The sequence below is a fragment of the Meleagris gallopavo genome, chromosome 7 (genome assembly GCF_000146605.3).
Source record: "Meleagris gallopavo isolate NT-WF06-2002-E0010 breed Aviagen turkey brand Nicholas breeding stock chromosome 7, Turkey_5.1, whole genome shotgun sequence".
NCBI lineage: Eukaryota > Metazoa > Chordata > Aves > Galliformes > Phasianidae > Meleagris > Meleagris gallopavo.
In genome coordinates this window covers 7,402,858-7,428,254 of record NC_015017.2, presented here as the reverse complement: position 1 = coordinate 7,428,254, position 25,397 = coordinate 7,402,858, and the positions used below count along the sequence as shown (strand labels likewise).

At 42.1% G+C, this 25,397-nt stretch overlaps 2 protein-coding genes and 1 long non-coding RNA gene across 3 annotated transcripts in view; 2 read left to right on the top strand and 1 right to left on the bottom strand.

The window, feature by feature from the left end:
• STAT4 (signal transducer and activator of transcription 4) overlaps positions 1–2,204 on the top strand; it is a 39,560-nt gene extending 37,356 nt beyond the window's left edge. The window contains exon 24 of the mRNA XM_003207431.4: positions 812–2,204. Within this exon, the coding sequence (XP_003207479.1) occupies positions 812–838 (27 nt within the window). The 3' untranslated portion in view covers positions 839–2,204. The remainder of the gene's footprint in view (positions 1–811) is intronic.
• Positions 2,205–5,145: 2,941 nt separating this feature from the next.
• STAT1 (signal transducer and activator of transcription 1) lies at positions 5,146–25,141 on the top strand. Its single transcript, XM_003207430.4, has 24 exons — positions 5,146–5,262; positions 6,371–6,499; positions 7,140–7,284; positions 8,213–8,311; positions 9,956–10,051; positions 10,755–10,833; positions 11,445–11,536; positions 12,118–12,269; positions 12,513–12,671; positions 13,958–14,050; positions 14,540–14,599; positions 14,780–14,809; positions 14,893–14,986; positions 15,812–15,853; positions 16,333–16,416; positions 16,657–16,755; positions 16,905–17,040; positions 18,423–18,478; positions 18,834–18,928; positions 20,237–20,376; positions 21,522–21,707; positions 22,309–22,384; positions 22,991–23,093; positions 23,693–25,141. Exons 1-24 carry the CDS (start codon positions 5,186–5,188, stop codon positions 23,714–23,716), a joined length of 2,346 nt encoding a protein of 781 aa, XP_003207478.1. The 5' UTR covers positions 5,146–5,185; the 3' UTR covers positions 23,717–25,141.
• On the bottom strand, positions 8,318–22,741 carry LOC109368473. The gene is made up of 3 exons (XR_002116539.2): positions 22,655–22,741; positions 9,533–9,645; positions 8,318–8,765 (listed from the first exon to the last, which is right to left on the bottom strand). It is a non-coding gene; the product is annotated as an uncharacterized LOC109368473 (long non-coding RNA).
• Positions 25,142–25,397: the final 256 nt, after the last annotated feature.

Here is a 25,397-nt window from a genome sequence, read left to right as displayed (position 1 = left end):
TTTTTTTTGAAACACATGCAACAGTTCTTAAGCCAGCTCTGCCCAGAGCTTGGGAGGGTCAAATAGAATCATTCTGCAGTTTTTAAGGGCACTAGAGAAGTGGTTCACTGTTGCTAAATGGGAGGAGAATTGCTGGAGGTTCTTGCTAGGAACATGTTCAAGTTCAGCTAGAAATTAAGGGAGAAAAGAGTTTCGAGAGGGTTTTGTTCTTGTTTTGTTGTTTCTTTGAGCTTGGTTTTCTATTTTTTGTTTGATTGTTTCATTGTTTTTGTTGTTGATTTCCATTTTCCATTCTATTTACCCTGCTAAATGAGAAAGGAGGAAAAATAGAGTTGATTATCTCAAATTCACATACCAGGTGAATAGGTGGTGCTGTACTGAAATACAGTAAGCAAAGTTGTTATTGTCTATGAGGTGTCAGTGAAAGAACACTGCAATGCAGGGAACAAGAGTGAAAGCTGCAGCAGAACAGGATATCCTAGTCATCAACAGTCTTAGCAGCCTTGCTGCACTCTTATTCATTCTTCTGCTCACTGCAAAAACAAGATTCCAGTAAGAGCCTTTCTGTCCAAATCCATAGGTTACAAGAAGCACAGAAGTTCATAAAAAGATACATAATTTTTTTTGAGAACTTTTTCCTAAGCTGTTTTCCAAAGAGAAGTACTAGATTTTGTAAAGAACTAGAAAAGACATTTTAAGAGTCTTAAGAGTTGTCAAAATGACTACAGCTACCTTGAGGTTTGATGTGCAACTCCTCTTGAATGAGCAGCACTAACTGCCCTGAAACTGATCTTCTCTTTTTTCCTTCTAGCTGAGTTCTCCTTACTCAACTGACTGAAGTTCACATACTGGAAAAATAAGCAACCAAGTGGATACTGCACGAGCTAGAAGCATAATAAATACCTTTTCTACCATCGCCGTAAATCATTATTTCCTGGAAACCATTATGATGCTATTCTTGGGTATCCTTCTGTTTCAGTTCCACGTAAAACAGACATTTTCTACCTAGAGGTTACACATAGCCACCTGGGACTGCTGCCTACACTGATAAAAGGCCAAATCCATCCCCACTAGCAGGTCATTTGATTCCAGTGGGGGTCCAGTAGGTATGAATTTCTACCTGCTGAATTACTGACCGTAGAATTGTAAATACAACGGTATAAGAACAGATTTTTTTTTTTCCTTCTGATAACAGCATTTAAGGACAACTAAAGACTTTAAGGTACCTGAGGAAATCAGTTTTTATTACATTTGCTTAATCATCTGTTTATACACCCTCCGTTTAGCTTCTATTTTAAAGTGAAGATTCTCACTCTCCAAATTCAGTTACATCCAGGGTTTATTTTTTCCCCCAAGATAAATTACCTCGAGCACAGACTGTCACCACAGCAGAAGTTCTGAGAGAGAGGAAGGCAACGCTAGGAAAAACTGGGATACTATCTGGTACATGCAGGCTGGGAAGAACAGTTTCAAAAAACAATTACCCAAGAGCTACAGCATTTTCTGTCCACGGGCCAATCAGTGATACATAACAATGTTACACGCCTGTCAGAGTCTCATTTCATGAGCAGGATAACTTGTTTTACACCGCCTTTGAAAAACGTTTCATTTCGCTCATTTTGGCATAGATTAATGTTGGCTCATGTGTTTGTTTTTCCCAGTATTATCCCTCAACATTCTGCTAATAGAATAATGAAATGGCAGTTCCAGGGCCATTGTCTTTCAGGCGTGCAGCCTCATTCAGATTTAACTCGTGTGCAAAATAAATGGCTAATGCATACAAAGCTCTTAGAACATACAAACATTTACTAAGTGCGTGAGGTGCAGATGCTGAAGCACAAATAATACAGACATTTGGGATGCGAACAAACCCCTTGCATCAGTCAGACCTAGATTTCAGTTTCATTTCTCTTCTTTACTCCCCCCCCTCACCCATACCACTGACGTTAGCAAGCAACATCTCTGTTAGAATGGAGTGAAGTTCTTCTTGGGCATTGCTGTAATATCAGATTAGATATTAAGTGACCAAACATCTCTGTAGTTCATCAGGCTCAGAGATTCCAAGCTAGCTGCAGAGTCATATTTCTTCTCGCGAAGCATCACGCAGAGATTATTTTCCTAAAAAAATGACTATTGTGTATATATGTCTGAAAACAACTGTAATTTATATGACCAGTATGAATAAAAAGAGTTTTTGGCTTACAGTTGGACGCCTGGATTTTTGTGGAATTCCCCAAGATAAAAATAGAGACATGCATTACCTATCGTCTACATTGGAAAAGACCTTCAAGACCACTTCTTTTGGTTGAGCACAAGTCCAAACTACAGCAACACAAGACTTCAACAGCAACAAAGTAAACTTCACCTCACACGGCCTATTTTTTTATTCTGACCTGTTTTCGCCATCTTAATACAAATAGGATGGATTCCACCCATCTAAAGGTCATGAAAAATGCAGTTAAAAAAAAAAGTGCAGATTGCGTGTGAATCACTCTTCCTCCCTTTCCTTTCTGCTCCCTGCACAATTCAATTATTTCTCTTGTGGGCTGAATAGGATTGCAGATCAGGTTTTGGTATTAGTTTTCTTTGTTGGTTTAATTGGAAGGCATACTACTTCAGCTCTCAGTTTGCTACTTTGAAGAGACAAAAGTTATTTTTTTTTAAATAAACATATACTGACCAAGTCTTCTTCCACAAAAAAAAATAAAATAAAATAAAAAAATAAAAAAATTGTCCTTCTATAAGACGAGAGCTCAGAGGAAGGAACTAAAATGTGAAGAAAAGAGAAAAGCACATCAAAAGGGACACTCTCATACACTGCTAAAAGAGATGACATTGCTCTCCAGTACTTTCACTAACAGCGCTTGCGCTTTCACTGGGTTTTGCAGCTGCATTGTCAAAAATAACAGTAAAAGAACCCAACAGAACTCTGCTGTGCTTTCCATCCTGCCCTACCATAAGGTTTCAGATTAAACGTAAAGATCTATTAATTACCATTTTCCTATTGGTTATATTTATAAAGCACTCACATTCATACGAGTACTCAGGGCTTCCAGACAAAAAGCTTACCAGCAGACCTTCTATTTACACATACCTTCCATCAGCTAAGAAGTTTCCCCTGTTTGAAGAGAGTGGGAGATACAAACTAAACCAAAAAGAACCCAAGCATCCCCCATTAAGTTTATATTCTTTACTGACCGTTCACACAGCAGGTGGGAACAAACAAGACCCTGCATGTCCTAACAAGTCAGTTACAATAAAGATGAAACGCGAGACAAGGAAACCTCTATATCAAAAGATATTTACTGGGATGAAAAGTCTGAGCTGGCCGAACGCCAGGAACAATTAAAACACTCAACTGCCTGCCATCTGTAAGCAGTCCTGCAAGTTTCTGTCTGCTGGATAGAAATCTGGGTTATAGTTCATAAACTAACAGCAAGAGATTGTTGTACAATCTTTCCATGTATTTCTCGAAGACAGATAGCACAGGAAGCAGAGATAAAGGCCACCCTTGGGGATTTCCATGCCCGCCTTGATCTCCATGGCCCAGCCAGGTCTCCTACCCCACCCATGATGTTGCAGCTTGTGCAGCAGGGGCTGAACACCCTGAGCTTTCTTTACTGTAAACACTTGCCACTGTGACTCCCATCTACAAGAAGGGTCAGAAAAGGGATTCAGAAAATTACAGGCCTTTTGGCCTGACCTCAGAACTGGGAAAGACCATAGAAGAGATCATACTGAGTGGAATCGTGGGCTGTGTGGGATAGCCAGAGGATCAGACCAGGCTCCAGCATGGGTTCGTAGCAGGCAGATCCTGCCTGAGCAGCCACATCTTCTCTTACGACTGAGTGACCCAGCTGGTGATGGAGGGAAAAGCTGTTGACATAGTGTCAAAGGCTTTGCTGAAGCCTGGGTAGGCTGTCCCCCACAGCACTCTCCTGGAGAAGCCAGCGACCTGCAGCCTGGACAGGTGTACTCTTCACCGGGTAAAATCCGACTGGAGGACTGGGCCCACAGAGCAGTGGTGAATGGGGTTAAGTCTAGCTGGTGATGCTAGTCACACGTGAGTTCCTCAGGGGGCCAGCGCTGGGGCATCCTCAGTAAGTGCACAGGTAATACTAAGGTGGGAGGAAGACTTGACCTGCCTGAGGGTAGGAAGGCCCTACAGAGGGATCCGGATAGGTTCGATCGCTGGGCTGAGCCAATGAGTTTTAACAAGCCCAAGTGCTAAAAACCTGCATTTCAGTTACAAACACCCCATGCAGCGCTATAGGCTTCAGGCAGAGCAGATAGAGGGCTCCATGGAGGAATAGGATCTTGGAGTCTTAGTGGACAACCAGGTGAATACAAGCCAGCCGCATGTTCAATTTGCCAAAAAGGTCAATGGCATCCTGGTTTGTACCAAAGCTCGTGCAACCAGGAGGGGCAGGGAGGCGACCATCCCTCTGTGCTGAACGCAAGGTCAGTTTTGGAGGTGCTCAAGAGCTGTGGGGTTGTGGCACTGAGGGACATGGTTTAGTAGGCACGATGGTGACGAGCTGACGGTTGTGCTAGTTGAACACAGCGGTCCTTCCAACCCCGGCTCTGTAGGAAGATTCCACCGCCCGCAGTTCGGACACAGATTGTGGCGGGGCGGGGACAGTGCCAAAGCTTTCGGTTTCGCCTTCCCGCCAACGGGCCCTTTCTGGGCGACGGGAGCCTTTCCCCGAAATCACGTGGTGCAGCGCTTCCTAACGAGAGCCGCCACCGCGCCTGCGCACTGTGCCGCACGGGGCCGGGCGGCCGTCCGGGTGGTCTGCAGTCGGCCGGGCGGGAACGGGGCGGCAGCGCTGAGGGAACCGAGCAAGAAGAGACAGCCCGGGACTGGGAAAACAGCGGCCCTGCCTCGCTTGTGTCTCGCGTATCCTACTTCGTTACACGCTGCTTCTCGAACACACTGCGTTCTGACACGCACCGTCACGCTGCTCCCCTCTCTCCTTAGCGCCACAGGCCGCGCAGCCTTTCCCTAACACATGAGACCCGCGCGCACCCACAGAGCCGCACGCTTCTAGAGGCAACCCAGCTCGCGACCCTCCGCTCCTCCAAAAGGAAAAAGGGCAGGGGGCGGGGCGCCTGGCAGCGCCGCGTGTGCCTATTGGTCCAGGCGGCGTGGGCCGGGCTCCCATTGGCCCCGCGACGAGTCCCCATGGCCGCGTCCGTGCGGGTATTTCTGGGCGCGGGCAAGGGGCGCCAGCGGAGTGCCGGGGCGGCTTGTTCCAGCGGGTGAGTGCGGGCAACGCGGGGATGGGCGAGGGCAGGGCGGGCTTGCACCTCATCTCCCTCAGGGTCAGCTGTGACCCTTGGACTGACCGTCTGCTCCTGCTGCCGCGCTGTAATGGCGGTCACTGTTCAGCATGGCTTCGCTTAGCTTATGGCTCAGCTGTAAGCAACCTGCGTCTGCTGCACAGAGCGCTGCCTTAGCCTGAAGTCTGGGAGTTGGAAGGAAAGTGCGACCTAGGGAGAACAGGAGAAGGCTCCGAGGGGACCTAGGAGCAGCCCGTCAGGCTCTGAAGGGCTGTGAAAAAGAACGGGACGTGCTCTTTAACAGCGTCTGTTATGACAGGACGAGGGAAAGACTTCAAACTAAAAGAGGGGAGAATTAAACTGAATATAAAGAAACAAAACTGCTTCTGACAGGCTCTCAACAATACCAGGCAAAGCATTCGCAGGTAGGGCAACAATCACATACAGGAAGAAGAGTCAAACTCACCCAGCTGGTGAAGGGACTCTGGCAACACGGCACTCCACATGAAGAAGACCAGATCCAAGAGATGCTCTCCCTTCAGTGGCTGGTCTTTATATGAGCTATGGGTGGCTCCACTCTCAGCCCACCCCTTCTGGTCAGCTGGGAATCACAGGTGCAAGCAATTTGTGCTCCTTGGGCAGCCACTGCCCTTCTCCAGGTGCTCCATCACCGCTTCAAGACCTGACCTAACAGCTCCCCTACAAGCAGTAGCAGTGCTGATACTTTCCATGTTGTGAAAATCGTGTATTCAGAGGGAAAAAAAATGCAACTTTTCATAGGGAAGAGTGGTTTAAGTTTTGACTGACTTCTGTCGACGCAACTAGTGTAAGGACGGTCTTAATTTTCAGTTTTTCTAATTAAAAGCAGCACAGAAGAAGTTGAATGATGTTTCAGTTGTTAGTTTGTTCCATTTCATCGAAAAACAGAACATGCTTCTGTTTGCTAGAGCAGTTTTCCTTCAATTTTCCCCTGACCTCCAATTTTACCATTTTAATGAAAACTTGGAATGAGTGACTTTTCACCTGTTCAGCTCTAATGTTATCTTAAGCATTTACACTTACACTGCTTTTATTCCCCGCTTCCCAGGATGACTCAGTGGTACCAGCTACAGCAACTTGACTCCAAGTTTTTGGAGCAAGTTCACCAGCTGTACGATGACAGCTTTCCTATGGAAATCAGGCAGTACCTAGCACAGTGGCTGGAAAACCAGGATTGGTAAGCATAAAATTGACATTTGTTGTTATATGATACTAAACATTCTGGTGCATGGAGAGTGACAGATAGCGGGAAAGTAGCGGGGAAGCAAGCTGCTAGGGACTTAAGGACACCTTTGCTGGTAGGACACTTGGTTAGCTGTGCAGCTGATAGTCTTGAGAAGGGGTGGGAATCTAATCTACGTAGGGGAACCTGACATCTAGAGTAACAAGTATACCATTTACTGTTTTCATCGGTTAATATCAAACAAAAGCAGCTATTTTAAGGCAATCAGTTGCCCTGGAACCCCACGCTCTCACCATTCATCAACTTGGAACTGTCTTCCAAAAGTTCTGTAGAGTGTCGTTTAGCTCTATACCATGTCCATATGCATCAGAGTCACTTCCAGCTTTCTGATATGCATGGAATGGGTCAGTGATGTCACACAACATGTGGCAAGAGTGGCACAGAGGAATAGCAACAGTTCTCTATCAAGGAAAGCAAAGCAGAAGGTGGGAGAAAGAGACTAACATGTTGAAAGCAGCTCTTCCTGCTCACACGTATTACAGCTGGAGCTGGGGATTAATAAAACGTTCTCTGTAGTGCGTTTTGGATGCTGGTTGAAAGTATTTAACGCAAGCATACTTTGAATTTATTCTAGGGAACATGCAGCCAACAACGTATCTTTTGCTACGGTGCTATTCCATGACCTGCTGTCACAGCTTGACGATCAATTTAGCCGATTTTTGATAGAAAACAACTTTTTGCTGCAACACAATATAAGGAAAAGCAAACGTAATCTTCAGGTATGCCCTGGCATATGTTTAAATACCTCCCATACTGCAGTCGGATGTCCCTACGCAGAATATTCTGCCACGAGGGATTTTCCAGAGATTATTTGAGTACCCTAATTTTAAAAGTCAGAATTCAAACGTTAGTCCATTTTTATTTTTGTTTTCAGTTGGCTACAGATACAAAGTTAGTTTCATTAACAGTACAGTTACAGTTTCTGAGAACTCAAGAAACAGAAGTTGTGGTTTGTAAGGTGTTTACTGCATGTATTTGGAGTACGTACAGGAATGCAGTTTTGCTTGCCCCTTTACTTCCCCGAGCAGTTCATTCAGTGTCTTGAGAAGTCTCTGATGCAGAAGAGACACAGGAGAATAAATCCTTACATATAGCTACAGAATCACAATAAATAGCAAGGAATCTGTACTTCTCTACATCATATTATACTAGCAAAAAGAAGGACCCAGCAAGGACTGGGTAGTGGATGGCACTGCGGAATGTATTTGTGGATTTGATTATTTCCCTTGTCCGTACGTTCCCAAGTGCCAACCAACATCCCTCCTTTATCTTCCTGAGCAAGAGCTGTACCTGTGAAGCTAGAACTCCTCTTCAAAAACTGCAGCTATACCTCCAAGGTGTGGAAGTGTGGCTCTTGAGGGAGGACAAAGTATCTCCAGGACTACAGTGTACTATCTTCCTTTTTCCAGTAACATCTCCAGCCCTCTCTCATTGTTAAGTGACGAGTCCCATCAACTCCTTGTACCCTCACAAAACCAAGTAAAATAACAGGTGCAAAAACTACTTCTTAGAGGTTGCAGTCCTTGTGGTCTTGAAGCAAGTTAAAACTCAGGTCTAACCAGACAAATGTTATTTTTGTCAATTGATTTAATGAAATACAAGAGATTACACATATGAAGTTTAACAATAGCCCATATTTAATGCCAGGATAACTTCCAAGAAGACCCGATACACATGGCAATGATCATCCACAACTGTCTGAAAGAGGAGAGGAAAATATTGAACAGTGCACAATTGTCTAATCAGGTAAGTTAGTTTTGAAAAGTCCACTGCAGTTTTGTCTGCCCTTTACTTGGGACACACCAGCTGGTTTGAGTAGCATGAGCTATTCAGAGGCGGAAAGGGCAAGAAAGTAATTTTGATTCTTTGAGTAATGTGCACAACTGGTTTTAATTCTAACTATGGCCTAAGGTGCTCATCAGATTTTATTACATTTTAATCAATAGCATTTGCCTTATTTCTCCAAGAAGATTGCAGCTTTCTTCCTTCTCCGTTTTATTCCTGATTTACTCTTTATTGAGCAGCTGAGCTTTAGTGGGTCTGTGGACTGTCTCACAAAGTGACGCTATTCTTCTTTCCCGGCTACACTCAATATTTAATTTATGTATTTGAAACTGAACCACTGAACCGTAGGCAAAGCATATTCTTCTCCTCATCAGTTCTTTGGCAGCGCATCTGTTTGAGTTTTCCTTTCCAAGAACTGTGTTGCAATTAAAAAAAAATCCACAGTTAAGAAAGCCATGTACTACGTCCAATCTACTATTGAAATAAAGCGATAACTGACTGAGCACATTATGTTCTGAGACAGAAATTCTTCCCTTTACAGCAAACTTTTGATAGTGTTACAGAGAGAATTAAGAGCATTGGAGCACAGGCTTTCAACACTCATCCTAATGCAGCTGTGTCTGAAATTGCTCTCTTAACTATGCAACTTGAGCAAAGCCATTCCCAGATACTTTCCTCAGAGCTGCAATGCAGCTGCCAGATTCTGTGCTGGCTTATAAAAATGAAGCACCCAAAACTTCCTTTTCAGCATTCCAGCTGTTTCTATTCATAATCATTTTAAAAAAAAAAGGAAATAAATCTTCTTCCACATATTGTTGGCACTGTAGGAAACACCATACCCTACCCTCTGATTTCCTGTAATGATTCTTATTTCTCAGAACAAGCCAACTTATAAGCACCGTAAAAAAGAGACACTTCTGTTAGACAATACTCAAATTGCCATCATGGTTCCATTTAAACTTATGTTGGGAACCTTTGCCAGTTTCTAAGTTGCCTGCATTGGCAAAACTATGTTTCTAATACTTATAGTAGTTACACGTGGAACAAAAATCCTGTCTTTGAAACTACTGGAACTCTACCTGAGAGAAGACACGCTATGAGTTTCTGAAATGAAACCTTCCAGTGCTGTGATCTGAAGTTTGCTTTAATGCCTTGTAGGAAATAAACTGCATACTGCATTACCCTGTATGCCAGCCTGTCTTGTTTTTGTGCCTCTTGCTTTCCTCACCAGAACCAGAGTGGATAAATCTAACACTTAAAGGAGATGCGATCCAGGCGTCAGCGTTGCTGTTTTCCTGGAATGTAATTAGAAAATACATGAAGATAAGCAAATAAAACAAAAAAGATTTGTGCAGAGAAGTTTTTTTTATAGCTTATTACTGCTATGACAAAACATGCAACATCTCCACATGCAAGACATTTCTGCACCCTTGCTTTTTCTTCACAAGTCACTTCTATAAAAAAAGTACTATGATTCATCAGAACAAGTAATACCTCAACTAGGCTGTTGGTCAACAAAAGCCAACAACTGACATTAATTAAGAAGTATTTGCTGCTAGTTCAGTCTTGTTTGACTTCTGATTTTGTTCTGCTTCCCTAACTCAGATGGAAGTGGGAGGTGTACAGAACACCATGACTGGGATGCTGGACAAACAGAAGGAGCTCGATGCGAAAGTTAAGGCTGTAAAAAACAGTGTTACAGTAAGTATAGTATGATTCCAGCTGTATTTGAAGTAGTGCTTGTTAAATCGTACGTGTTGAAGAGTTTTCAGTGCATGAAGTATTCTTTAAATAACAAGTGTAAATTAGGCAACTGTTTGGTTTTCTACTCTATTATCAGTCACTGATACATAGCAAATCAGTATTTGTCAATAGCACTGCAGTACGGATTGGGATTTGGCTATTGTGGCCATATCAAATTTATTGTGCTTAAATTTTAGCAAGAAAAACATGTTACCTATATGGAATACTATGTAACCAAAGAAAGATGATAAATTGACATTTCTTTGTTTACTAGAAGATAGAGATTTTTTTTTCTCCTGTTAGCATAGTTAATAAATACAGTCCCAAGAGTAAGCTTTTTTCATGCAATACTCGAGAGTTTGAAGAAAGTTGAAGATGCCATATGCTGTCCCAGATGGTCGCCTAGGTTCTTCTAAGTTCTCTCAACGGGTATGGCCAGGCACTGAGGGCTTTGTGTTTTACTTTGGACAGATTTTTGTTTGCTAAAATGAGAGAGGGAAGGTAACTAGATAGTGGTTAACTTTAGAATATTTCCTCTTACGGAATTCCAAGAAAGGACATTCATCAGTGTAAGTGCTTGTTGGCAGGCAGATCCTGGTCAGACACAGTCTTGCATAATGTAAAATTGAGTAATTGTTCGGTCTTCATTCATGCTTTATAGGATGTAGAACAAGACATCAAGACACTAGAGGATGTGCAAGACGAATATGACTTTAAACATAAAACCTTCCAGAATAGAGGTAATTTACTGAGGACATACCTTATTGCGTGCAGTTCATAAGATAGCAGAGTTTATTCTTACCTCAGGAAACTAAATTTTATATGCAAACTTACTGATCACATCTCTCCTCCATTATTTCTGCTTTATGCTAAAACCTGAATTCCCCAAAATAGATTTTCTTTGTCTGTTCTTACAAGAGCTTTTTTTGCTAACGCAGTGTTCTTTTGTCCTTTACACCCATTTACTTCTAGAAGCAGCAAACCATGCAGATTCTGACCACACTGGGTTCATTTTTGTATATATAGCTCTTTTCCCCTCCTCCCTCCCCCCATTTTATTTCAAAAAAAGCTTTATTTTCCAACACAAATTTACAGTTGATTAGCCCTTAGAAGAGGGTTGTGGTTGGAAAAGGGAGCATCGAGCCCCATTCTTGCTCTTTGTACTTCATGGCAGGCAGAGTTTCCATAAGGCACATGGGTGTTTTTAGCTTAAGGTCAGTGGGCAGTTGAAGTGGTAGTTAGGGCACACTGCATGGGAGGTTTTTTCTCACTCCATCTTTCCTGAAATCACAAGACCTTGTCCTGCTGCAGTTTTCCAACCTCAGATTCACAATTTGGACTTATTTTACAGAGTATGAGCCCAATGGTGCATCACAAGAGGAATGTAAGAAAGAACAGATGAATCTCCAAAAGATGTTTTTCTTACTTGACATCAAGAGAAAGGTAACATCTTAGTTTTCTCACTGGAATGACTTGTCATTCCTATTTAAAAACAAAAAACTCTGCTCACATATGAAGCAACACTTAGTTCTTTCCATCCTTAATAGAAATCTAGAATATTGCTGAGCAGAAATATTTCTCTTCTAGCTGCCTTTATCAAAATCGATCGGGTACAGCTCAGAGAACACCAGGGAAATGTAGTATCAGTTGTCATGCTTTTAAGGGGGAAAAAGAGCAATCAAAGAGTTTGCAGCTATATTTTGTTTAAGCAGATTTACTCGCTGCAGTGCTCAAATTTCCAGCAAACACTAGAGGGTCCCAAGTATACACTTAGGAGGTATGTGGATGAAATGCACCTCTTTAGAAGTCAGTAGTACTAAATTTATGTTGTTTATCCACTTAACCTAGCTAATGCTTTAACTAAGAAGAGGTAGGTAGGTTGAAAGAACTGCTCTATTGATAGAAAGGAACTATTACTTAAAAGTCATTGACAAGTTTTGCAAGGCACAGCATTATACAGAAAAATAATTATTGATTTAGCTCAAGTATTTTTAATAAACAGGTTACTTCAATATTTCCTTTAGGAAGTGGTGACCAAGATAATACAGCTGTTGAACACCACGGAGCACACACAGAGTGCTCTTATTAATGAGGAGCTGGTGGAGTGGAAACGTAGGCAACAGACTGCATGCATTGGTGGCCCACCCAACGCCTGTCTTGACCAGCTACAGAACTGGTAAGCCTCTAGTCAAGTCAGGCACTCAAAGTATGACAGATCACCAGGCCTGTCAGATATGCCACGTGTGCTGATTATGTTTTCATTCTGCCACAGCTTAACTAAGGGTCATTGATTTTACTATCGCATCTCCAATGAGCAAGCAATGCTACCCCTGCAGTCCTTAGGGACAGTTAACTTGCTGCTGTCTCAGCATTGTTACAACGAAAACGTGCTAAAAATAACAGAACTGTCTAATTGTAGGTTCACCATTGTTGCTGAAAGCCTGCAGCAAGTTCGCCAGCAGCTCAAAAAGCTTGAGGAACTGGAGCAGAAACTTACTTATGACCCTGACCCCATCACAAAAAACAAACAAGTTTTGCAGGACCGAACGCACAGCCTTTTCAAACAGCTTATCCAGAGGTAACAGGCTAGAAAAGCCTTCTTGTGGTTGTGTGAATGAATGGATCTGGAGTCTTCCCTTCTGTTTGCTCAGCGTTTCATGCACGCTAACTTGCATTTTCTGAGGTTTTCCTGAATTTGTCACAAACATTAATTGACTATTTCGAGATTCTCTCCTTTTTTGTTTTTCCAGAGGCTTAGGCTTGTGGAAAGGGTTTGTGGGCTGCCATCATTTAGGTCAGCAGGGGCTTTGCTACAATGTGTATCGATTACAGAATCAAATTCCTAGTCCAGCAATCCATTTCTTGCTTTCAGCTTCAACCCTGCAAATCAGCTCAAGTAAATGGATGTAGGAAAATGGATGCATCCACACCAAGCTGTGCCCAAGATAAATACTAGATTCTTCCTCCTTTTGGCTCTGGCTGCATCTTCCTTGTCTCCAGCAAGAGACAAGGGAGAGCAGCCCTACCTAAGTCCCGCCTCTATGACACAAGTTACTGTAGCTATTACGTGCTACGTGTAGCTTCACAGTCTCATTCTTTAAACATATAGTTGACAATAGTTTGTGCTGCAGAAGATTTGAGAGTAGCAGATACAGAACCGAGGCTTAGATGCAGTATGTAACCCCCTGTAAGGGGACAAAGACCCGTTCACGTGCCTTAACCACTAGTCTATAGTTAGAGAGCATAGGTATTAGTCTTCAGTCTAGTGAAGGTCAACAGGGAAGGGCTGTATTAGTCTAGTTTTCTCACGTGCAAGTGGAGGGAAATGTCTCAACTTGCTAAGATGCCCAGGACCTGCAAATGCAATATACCTGTCTGTACAGCACAGTGCTGCACAAACGGCACTCGTGATAGGAACAGTTTGGAGTGCGTTAGAACAGGTTCGCCTCAGGAGTTTGCTGTGGGGTTAGCTAGCCCTTGCTGAATCCCCAGTCTAGCTGATCTAGCTCTTGGGTGCGTGTTACGGTGCTGTAACACAAGCTGAGAAGTGCAAGTGAAGCCAAATTCCTCACCTGAATTCCACAAGTTACCTCCGTATTTACACGCTGTTTGATTTCGGGGAATTTGGAGATGGTATTTGTCCTCCCCAGACAGGGCATGTACTTAGGAAAACAATACCTTATGAAGTCTTAAAATTAACCCCACTGAAGCAAGCAAAGAAACCCACGCACAGAATGAATTAATAGATAAAGCATGCAGTATTCTTGGTAAATCCCCATTCTTTGCAAGTTCTTTCTGTATGTAACTTCATGTTCCTTAAAGAATACATTAACAAATCAAGGCATTCATCTGTTCTTTTCATAGCTCCTTTGTGGTAGAGAGACAGCCTTGCATGCCAACACACCCACAGAGGCCATTAGTCCTGAAGACAGGAGTACAGTTTACTGTGAAGCTGAGGTATGTTTTCTGTTTCTCCTTCTTTTGTGTTAAGCCTTTCATTTGATTGGCTTCCTACAGCTGGGAGGATTGCACATCTTACAGGTAGACCAAGTGCTGAGCTCAGGGGGACAAGGATAGTGTAACATGGCAGCAGCATGTCTTCTAACACATTTAACTTTCAGTTTTTACCCTTGACTGGGGTGGTGATGATGGAGTGCCTGAGAAACACAACCAGCCAGTAGTAGGTCAGGAACATGCAGACTGTTTGATCGTGAATAACTCATTTGCCAATCTATTTTTATCTCTAAATCAGGAGCTGGGATCAGTTGTACAGACACTGCTAATTTATCCTGTCACTTCATCTTCATTAGCTTATACAGAGCAGGCTTGGGGCCAGTACATGATTTTGAGTTCTGCAGCTTAAATATATCTGTGATAAGCGTTTCCTTTATAGTGCTGCTATCTTTTGCAGTGGTAGTCATTTTTATTTCTTTTTCACCCCCCCAGATTGCTGGTGAAATTGCAGGAATTGAACTACAACCTGAAAGTGAAAGTTTTATTTGATAAGTATGTCGCATTCCTTTCCTTCTGTAAGGCAGTGCATGTTTTGACTGCTCAAACCAATTGCTTCTCTTACACAAGAGATTTCACACAAGCATTTTTACCAGTTCTTAATCAACTATTAGAACAACCAGATCTGCCATATACAGAATATTTAGAAGATCTTTAATTTTTCTTTTTTGACAGAGATGTAAATGAAAAGAACTCAGTCAAAGGGTAAGTAGCTTCACAGTTAGATACATTGAAGTTGGGCTCCTATAATAATTTCAGCCCCCTAATTCTTTTCTCTCTTTCTGTAGATTCAGGAAATTTAATATTCTAGGAACAAACACCAAAGTAATGAACATGGAAGAATCTACTAATGGAAGTTTAGCAGCAGAATTCAGGCATTTGGTAGGAGCCTTTCTTTAATTTACACATTTAATTGTGTGAGCAGAGGGTGTGGTAGGAAGCTGACAGTTTGCTTTTCATTGAAACCCTTGTTTACTTGTGTAAAAGAGGAACCATTAATTAACATGATCTTCCTTTTTCAAGATCTTTGGCCTGTTTCAATCGAAATGGTATTGCTTTTGTCATTGAAATAGGGCCAGACAGGCAAAAAAATCTTAGCTGCCATATGTTTCATGCTGTAAGGAGTTGGTTGGAGGAAGAGAAGAAGCCTAGACATAGCATTTTTGCTTTTTCTGAGGAGGACTCAGAGAAAGAAGAGCATGGAGTATTTTAAAGATCTTAGAGACTGGAACAAAAAACTAAGTAATTCCTTTTCAACAAGAAAGTCAGTGTTTTTAGACTATACAACTCTGGATTTACAGAGTGTGACAAGTGAATTAGATTGCTTCTGTCATGGCAACAGGAAAGGAAAAAAAATGCAAGTCCTAAACCAGTTCATGTGGAAGTCTCTTTGTTATCCAGAAGAAACACTACCAGTTTCCTGAACTGGACAACAAATTCTGAGGTTTTGTTTAATAAACCAGTATTTCATCTCATCCTTTCTGATTTCATTCCGCTTCTGAAGTCTCTTATGTAAAAGACATTGCATCCTAATGGTGCAGATGATATTTTCACAAATGAATACTTAATAAAAGACTGGTACCACGAAGGACCAGACAGTAGTGCAGCAAGTTTACATACTGTTAAGGAACTTCAGCATGTAAACATTTGTGTATGCTACTGGCTAAAGTAAGTGACTGACAGATTTTTGTTGTTGTTTTTTTGCAGCAACTGAAAGAACAGAAGAACGCAGGAAACAGAACAAATGAGGTATGCAACAGTGACCTCCTTCACAAAGCTTTAACACAAAGCCAAGAAAACATTCAGATATTTAAGACAATGCTCCATTCAACCCCATTAAAAAAACACAGGGGAGTCTCACAACCAGTAGAGTTCAGCACTTCCGGGAAGCGATCTGTGTGGGAGATGCTTGCATTTGAGAGCTACTGCCAGAACGATGTCCCTCAGGACTCTCCCTCGTTGGCACTAACTTTAACAGGGCTTCCCAGTAATTGCAGATTTTTCTGTGGCTTCTGAGTAGCAGCCAAAACAGAGATGCTGAGAAAGTACCCATCCTAACACAACATTCAAGGAAATGAGTGTTATCACTTGACTGGGGCCTGTAAACCGTTTCTGAAGTCCAGACAAGGAGCATCCCAGAGCCAGTAACCTTGGGAAAGAGGGTTTTCCCCTATAGAAAATCCAAAGATTTTGATTTTATTTTTTTTTCTTTTCCTTCATCTTCAAAGGGTCCTCTTATTGTAACAGAAGAACTTCACTCTCTGAGTTTTGAGACACAGCTGTGCCAGCCTGGCTTAGTAATAGAGCTAGAGGTAAGACTTAAATACTTAAATGAAGGAAATGGAATTAACTTCCCCTGTGTCACAGCTCTATTTGACAGAATCACCCAACTCTTCCTAGTATATCATACTGAATTTCTCTCCCCTGCGTGTACGTTTCCAATGAAAGAGAAAGCAGGGAGTTAGAATGGAAACAGTTTTGTGAGTCATCTAGTGAAGGACTGCAGCAGAGATACAGAGCACTCTGACGTGTTTCTTTTGTGTCCCTTTCAGACCACATCGCTTCCCATCATTGTCATCTCTAACGTGAGCCAGCTTCCAAGTGGATGGGCTTCTATCTTATGGTTCAACATGCTGTCCTCTGATCCCAAGGTACAGGCAAAACAAAAACACTTCTCCCTTCCTTGCACATAGGAGTAGTCTGCACAGTATCAGAAGTGTAGTTTTCAAGCGTTCAAGCTGGGGTAGAGCTTGAATTTACGCTTACTGACTGTACATTGTATTTTTCCATTCTGTTCTAGAATTTGTCCTTCTTTCTAAACCCACCTTGTGCAAAGTGGTCTAAACTTTCTGAAGTTCTGAGCTGGCAGTTCTCTTCGGTGACAAAAAGAGGACTTAACACAGATCAACTGAACATGCTGGGAGAGAAACTACTTGGTACTGTCTGCCTCTATCCCTAAGCTTTTTGGTTCAGCTGAACAAGCAGGTGGCCTGTTTGAACTGAAGCAAGTTCTATGGGTTTTCTACAATGTATTTCAAGTTTTTTGCAACTTGTCACTCCTTTTCCCGTTAGGCAATATCACACTGTAGCAATGCAGTGTTTTGCAGTTTTCAATACAGTAAGAGTTTGCAAAAGAAGGTCAGCGATGTGAAATCTGTAGCCCTAGCCTTGGAGTTTTGTATACCAGGGTAGCACTAATTAAGGCTGCTTTTCCCTTTTGAAAAACTGCTCAATTTGTTTTTTTGTTTTGTTTTTTTTTGTTTGTTTTTTAATATCTCTAGTAGCTTTAACTTAACATATGCCCCAGCAAGGAATGCTTACTCTGTCTGCCAACACGTAGCTGCAATATTGAAGCTCACAAACTACAGAACTGTTGAAGCATATCAAATAAAGATTCTCCAAAACCAGCATCCTTACTAAGAGTCTGATCAGCCATGGGTTTTGTTTTCTAAATGTGTCAGTTTGCCTGAGAGGCTGGGCATCTGTCACAGCTACTGAGTTTGCATAGGAAACTCAGAATAGAACTGTTTGATTTGGTACGTTCCCCTAATACTTTAGTTTCAGAAAGCCTTAGTAAGGATGGTATTTAAATCTCATTTCTGCACCTAAAAGCAGTTACTTAAAAAAATATTCCAGATTCTAAGTATAGTCTGTAACGGAAAGAAGCAGGTCCCAAATACATTCACTGTCTGCAAAGCTCTAGATACTGTGGTCACAGCACAGGGGTTTCCTTGCAGTTTTGATGCAATTGTGAAACACACTATTAAAATAAGGAGGGGAAACGATTGCAACAGAAACAGGAAGAGTATATTTAGGACAGACCTAGGAGTCATTTTCTGAGACCAAAGCCTACAAGTTTACAAGTAAGCAACTTGGTCTAGAGGGAGGTGTCCCTGCCTATAGCAGGGGGGTTGGAACTACATTATGTTTAAGGTCTCTTCCAATCCAAACCGTTCTATCATTTTATGATTCTAAGACAGAAAAATTCTTGAAGATGTTCTAGAGTCTGCTGAGCTCCTACAAAAAAAGCTTATGGATTGCTGTTTACCTGCTCTGCTGTAGAAGAGATGTGCTCCCATTAGGCAAAGCTCGTGTTGTAATCTGTGGCCTGCTTAAATGCATTCTCATGCAGTGAACTTCAGATAGGAACTTTACAAGTGCTCCCTGTGCTAGCCTATAAAATACAGTAGCCTTCCTTTTATTTTCCTTCTTGGTCCACCACCTCAGAGTTTTAAGTTAGCACTCAGAATTTGCTGCTCTAAGTCATTTCTTGTCCGTAATGTATGGATTGTGACTGAAGTTGATATTTTCTGTTCAGGGCCAACAAGTGGAGGATCTCATGATGGCCTTATTCCTTGGACAAGATTCTGCAAGGTATGAACTCTATTAAGAAGAGAAATTAAGATTTTCTTTGTGTTTGTTCTGTTTCATATTTCTGCCCATCCAAGAATCGGAGCCTTTTCTGTATTCTTAAACGAGCACAGTTGTCTAAGAGTTAAGCAGTGACACCTGTGAGTAATTTGGGCTCAGGCTGCCTTTTCTTTCTCCCTGCCTCTTGCCTTAAGATTCAGCACATGATTCATTTTCAGTATCTCGTGTCCCTTTGAAGTAGAGGTGGGGTGAAGAAGAAAGGGAAGAAACATGCAAGAACAGGAAGGTGATGGCATTGTTTCAAAGAGCTTGCTTCCTCTGCAGTTAACGCTCATGCTTCCCCATCTCTGAATTTCAGGAAAACCTAAATGATAAAAGTTTCCCTTTTTGGCTGTGGATAGAGGGAATCCTGGAACTTATTAAGAAACACCTCTTGTGCCTCTGGAACGACGGGTAAGACCTGAATTAAATTAAAAGTATCAAGTCTCTAACCTCTCACTTCATGGTTGCATTGTGAGGTTGTTTGTGCTGATACTTGGAATGGAATCAAGTATATCTTGTAACCAGAAAATCCTGAAGCAAACAAATTCTAGCAGTGAGGAAGATTTCACTGATACAGCTACTTCAAGCAAAAAACATCAGATGTCCAAGTTGCAGAGGAGGGCTCTGATCATTTAATTTCTCAATTCTGCTTCTGCTATAAGTAGATTCTTCCTACACAACAGAGCCCCTTTTGTGTTTGTCAGGGAAGACTAAAGTACAATAACGTATCATTCATAAAGTGATCACCCACGTTTAAAACAAAAAAAGACTTCCACAGACAATAATAGTGAACCTCCGGTAGGTGGCAGCTGCCAAACACCAAACTTTACCTACCATAGGAGCCAGGGAACTAGTCTTTAATAATAGGACAGAGAGTAGTAAGTCTGAAGTTGAAAATCAGTTCCATTTGCCTTTTTATACTGCGTTATCAAGCCTTGCATTCCAGTACTACCGATTTCAGAAGTAACTTCTGCCAAGAACAGGTTCAGTCACGTTCACAACTGTGCATTTTTAGTTGTCTGTTTGTATTTTTCCATATTTGGAAATCCTATCAAGCAGCTCCCTCACCACAAGGGATCCCACAGGTCTGCAGGACATACAGCAGAATTGCTCTTGCAGCATTCAAGAGCAGATTTCAAATTATAACCACCCAGTTCTAGATGAGTTTGGTCTAAGCCTTCTAAATAATGGCCTTGTTTCACTTCCAAACAGAAAATGAGCAGCTAACAAGAATAGAACACAAGTTCAGGGACTCATTTAACAAATGACTAAGTATTAGGAGAACGCTTGCCTTGCTTCATACTCAGGAATGGGAAGGCAGAAGACAATCATTAACATGCTTCTAAAGCTAAAACTGCTGTTAGGATCTGAGCAGCACACACAACTTGACTTCTGCTTCCACAGCCTAATTTTCATAGCAAGAGACATCTTCTTTTATGCCAAGCTTAGATAAATGTTTAGATAAGCCACCAGGCAAAAGGAAGAGCAATGAGGGGAGCAGTGCTGATTCATGGCTCCCACCGTGCAGCTCCAGCCTGTCAGTCCCACTGCTGGTTTCCCAGCTGCACACAGGACAAAGCTTTCTAAGGGGCTTTCATAAATACATCGGCTCTTTTAAGTGGAAAAAAGCTTGTTAGTTTCCCTAGTTAGACCAGCACAGCTTAGATTTTATATTGAAAGTTTAACTCTCCTTTTTTTTTTTCCCTTCCCAACGTACAGCTGTATCATGGGTTTCATCAGTAAAGACAAAGAACGTGCTTTGTTGAAGGACCAAAGACCAGGAACATTTTTACTGAGATTCAGTGAAAGCAGTAAAGAGGGAGCAATCACCTTTACCTGGGTAGAAGGATCTCAGAATGGTAAGCTGGTAACAGAGAACACTTCTGCCTTAGAATTATACACTAAGAGTACTAAGTTTTCATGCACTTCTCTTTCACACTGTGAGACAGCACAACATACCACCCTAGCAATTCCACCCTGCCAAACAGCAGGCCACAAACAGATGGACACCTTATTTAGTCTCTGTAGTGCTAATTTTCAACTAGGTCTATTAAGACTTCCCAGATACAGCTTCTGACCTGAAAGTTTCTAAAGCATGGACCAAACACACTGTCTTCCTGCCTAATTAGGTTCCCTCTTAGCAAGAGATCTTCAGCATGCACGTGTACACATACTCAAAAATAACCTCTGTCTCCTTCCATCTAGCCCCATATCACCTCCATCAGAGATTCCTCTTCCAGGAACTGTTCACTACAGCTGCATTTGCTCCTCTGCACTATTGTTCTCTGTCTCTACTTCACCTTGCACGCAATATGCCTTTCTTTAATTCATTCTCCATCCCATCTGTTCCTTTATTCTCATGTTCTTCCCAAGCGAACTGCATATTCACTTACCTCATTTTCTTCACAGTTCTCTTTCCTCCAGTTTCCAGGAATGGACAGATGAACTACTTGATACCTTAGTTAGCTGTGCTACTTTTTCCTCACCCTCATTCAGGGAAGCCTGGAAACCCTGAAGCTGCAGAAAGATACAATCTCCCTTAATCCTACCAGGCCTCTCCCCCATCATACTGCTTAAATCAACTCTACCTGCCTGGATGTTGACACTTCACTTGGATGAGCCCAAGCCTGCTTCCAGCTGGAATAGGGAAAGCACTGCACGTGCTTGAATCACCTCTTCATTCTTTCTCATTGCTGTCCTCATACCCAAGCAATCCAAAAACTGAGAAAGAAAAAGTGACAGGATTTGGAGCTTTCAGGAAGGCTTCATACGTCTCTTTTTTTTTTCCCATAAGAGTTCCTCAGCGGCTTTCTAGGATCAAACTTCCTAATAAGCAGTGAAGTTTGAATGTCACTAGCTGACAGAAGGTTGCCAAGGTAGCACAGCTTAAAGCCTTTTGCTCACCTGAGCCCTGTGTTTTTTGGAAACATCTGCAGGTTTTCTGCTAAGTCCTAGAAGAAACTTGGAAACTAACTCTCAGAGTAATTTCTTCTCTCATCTGTAGAGCCCCAGTTCCACTCAGTAGAACCATACACCAAGAAGGAGCTCTCTGCTGTTACTTTCCCTGATATCATTCGCAACTACAAAGTGATGGCGGCTGAAAACATTCCTGAAAATCCACTGAGATTTCTGTACCCAGATATTCCCAAAGACAACGCCTTTGGCAAATATTACTCCAGGCCTAAGGAGGGTAAGTGCTCTAAGTGGCTCATGTTGAGTATTTGTTCTTGAGTTACTTGGACATCGGATCATTTCCATAGCATAGAAAGAAGAGGCAGCAGTGGGACTGAATATCTCAGCAGCCTGATCCATGTTGGAGTGCTGCTCAGCTGAAAGCCGAATACCAGCACCTGCACTTCAGTAGGTTAAGAAAAAGTTGCTAGAGAGGAACTACACTAATCAGCTCAGAACCTGAGAGCATGATTATCTGTGGCCTCTAATGCACTTCTGTGTTTGCCTGTGATATACTTCAAAAGAGTAGGTTCCCACTAACAGCTGGATCCATAATGGTCATATTTACTATTACACTGCACTGATACTGGGGCCAGATGGGGTATGTTGATACAACCACCTGAACCTTTAGGAGAGACTGTTTCCCTGTTTTAATAGTGGAAAAGCAAAAACTGAGCAAGAAATGAAATGAATTAACCGTAGTGCCATAAAATGCACAAGAAAGATCTGTATACTGTTTTGGCCACAAGCTGTACTTGGAACAACAAAGATGGCAGCAGGAAATAAGCTTGCTAGTAAAAAACCAAGCCACTTATTTTTTTTTTCCTCTTTCCTTGAAGCCCCAGAGCCTATGGATACAGATACTCCCAAGGGAAACGGCTACATCAGGACTGAGCTCATCTCTGTATCTGAAGTGTAAGTTCTCATATAAATGCTGTTTTTTCTAAGAACTAAGCATGATTTTTTCAGCTGTAGTTCATCAATGTACATAACATTCAAATTGCAGTTGGCACTAACAAATCTTTCCTCTCTTTGAGGATATGATCAGCTCATGTTTATATACTGTTATCACTAAAGCAATTAAAATTTTAAAGTAAAAATAGATTAAAAAACAAACAAAAACAGTCCAAGGCAAAACATTCACAGGTAAACCAGTGATCACATACAGAAAGAAGACTGACTCACCCAGCTGATGAAGGGGCTCTCTGGCAACGCAGCACTCCCCCATGAAACAGCCCAGGTTCAAGAAATACGCTCTCTGCAGTGGCTGGCCTTTAGATGAGCCATGGGTGGCTCCACTCTCAGCCCACCCCTTCTGGTCAGCTGAGGATCACAGGTGCAAACAATCTGTGTTCCCTGGGCAGACGCAGCCCTTCTCCAGGTGCTCCATCACCACACTTCAAGCCCTGACCTAACGGCTCCCCTACAGTTAATGGAACTTGAGGATTCTGAGGCAGACATGGTAGCACAACTACGCCTCAGTTCTTTAGCGAAGGTTTCTTTCTCTTCTTTTTCTATTAGCCACCCATCCAGGCTCCAATCTCCAGAAAATCTGCTGCCCATGTCTCCTGAAGAGTTTGATGAGGTGTCTCGGATGGTGGACCCAGCAGAGATTGACACAGTGGTACGTATCACAAAGCATCTATTTGCAGGAGAATTGGGCTAAATTTCCATTTCTCCTTTTTTTCCCCCATTCAAACGTACATTGGACACTTAGTACAAGCTAACAATTCAAAATGTTTCACTTCGAAGGTATAAGGGAAGCTGGGAATCCATATTTAAACTTGGATTGCTGTGAGTTGATCTTTCCACTTTTTTGTGGAGATAGGAGTGAAGAACAGTGCAGCTTCCACAGTGTTCCCCCTCCTCCTTACGGGGAGATAGAAAAGGAGGAAGGAATAATGCTATTATCTTTTGTGTGGTGCTTGGGGAAGGGAGAAAAGCTAGAGAAAGCATGCAACTTGGAGGCACTGCTGCACCAGTGCCTGTGGGGTAGTGCCTGCTAATGGACCAATATTATACATATATATTATATAACAGACCTTTGTGGCACTTCAGGAAAAAAATTAACAACAAATTGAAGCATGGCTCCAGCCCCACAGTAATTTGAGCACCAGATTCACATCTTTATAAATGCGAGGAGAACTTTGTTGTAAGCAAACAAGGCAGAGTGTTGAGACCTCACTCTACTTGCTTATTTGACCTGTACTTTTCTTTTTGCAGATGTGCTCAGCATACACAACGTAAAGTTAGATCTTTTTACTGCACCACTAGCACAGCCCATCAGCTTCTGCATCCTGCTCTACAGTTGGGCTTCAATTCTTTGGGAAGGCTATACATAATTCAAAGCACATCAGTTTCTCAACCTGAAAGTCCAGTAGAAATTTCTAACTAGGGGGGAATATAAGCAGCATTTGAATAGCCCCTGTACGTGCACTCCTTTATTTAAGATTGCATTAAACCGTTTGCTATTGACAAGATGCTATATCAGAGTGCAGGAAGAAAGGAGAACAGGAACAAGGGGCCCTCAGCAAGAGCGAGGGGAGAAACAAACATACACCTAAGTGTTTTAGTGGAATGGAACAGCTGAAGTAGCTGGCTGTACATAAAATGCTTCAAAGGAAAGCTCGTTCTGTTGCAGAGGTTCTGTTCAGAAAGCCTTTACCTGCTGAGCAATTGCTTCTGAAAAACTTTGCATTTTCTTCTGCATCACAGAAAAAAGAGCAGATGAACACTGCAGGTATACACCACAGCAAATCCACGTGCTGCTGCAGTTTGTTCTGGCTTTCTTTGATACAGCCATAGCATGCTGCTCTGCAGAAGAACATAACCAAAAAACATAATATGCATTTCATTTTTGCTTACTTTCATGTTAAAGTCTTCTTGGGTAGAATGCTTTGCATGATCTTTGACGTTAAGAGCACTTCTTAACTAGTTAATACCTCATGTTAAGAGGCAAGGTAGTCTTTAGCAGTAGGTCTCTTGGACTAAGGGCATATATTAGTCCAGACTGCTAATTAGCACTCAGCTGATCAGAAGGGCTCTCAGAACACTGATGCTGGATCCCACACTGGGGATCCTACTGCAGCTTCTGAGCCTGATGCCGTCCACTGCCACTGCCTGGGAGATCAGGACTGCAGTGCTACTTGGCTGCCATTCAGATATGCCAAATAGATCCACTGATGGTTAAATAAATAAACAGTTCAATTTAGTGCTCTGCCCCGGAAGATCGATGCAGCCCCTGCGAAAGCTTGAGGGAAGTAAAATATAAAGGACCTAGCAAAGTGTTCCTACACTTTCTTATTTTTTTGTGCCAAACAGCTGAGGTTAACAAAGAATCACAACAACTGGTGACCTTACATTTTCATGTTAGCATGAATAACTGAACTCTAAAATTTTGGTGAAACAAAACCAGACACTTGATTCTTGACCTACACCTTTTACCCATGTTTTATGTGCAAGTTTGTTTTCATTACTTTTAAACTACAACTTGAGCAGCCAAGATCAAGTTTTCTTACGAAATTTAAAGCAGTGGCCATATGTCAGCTTTGCCTCTATGTGGCCAGTAGTCCCAAAAGCATTATTGTTCTTTTCAATTCCCACTATAATCCCCACTGTAAGGGACTGTTTTTTTGCTGTTTTAAATAAATGGAACTGTCTACTGACACTTGTCCTTTGTGTGTTTGTGTTATTTCTTTCATGAATATAACGCATGTGTAACTGGTTAATTATTCACTGAGCAGATACAATCCTGGTGCTTAAAGCAACATATGTGGTTTTAATCTAATGCATTGCTACAGGTCAGTCTACATTAGAGTTCTCAGAACGGGGTTGTTACTTTTTTTTTTTTCTTCAAACAAACTTCAGTAGATTCTGCTTGGATTTCTAATTTGAGTTAAGCTGTTAAGTAATTGGCCTACCACTAACC

Excerpts from the sequence above, each read along its gene's own strand:
- STAT1 (XM_003207430.4), top strand. The coding sequence starts at position 5,186 with ATGGCCGCGTCCGTGCGGGTATTTCTGGGCGCGGGCAAGGGGCGCCAG. Across the intron at positions 14,600-14,779 it reads GTGAAAGTTTTATTTGATAA|AGATGTAAATGAAAAGAACT; the intron begins GTATGTCGCATT and ends CTTTTTTGACAG. Across the intron at positions 16,756-16,904 it reads TGCTGTCCTCTGATCCCAAG|AATTTGTCCTTCTTTCTAAA; the intron begins GTACAGGCAAAA and ends ATTCTGTTCTAG.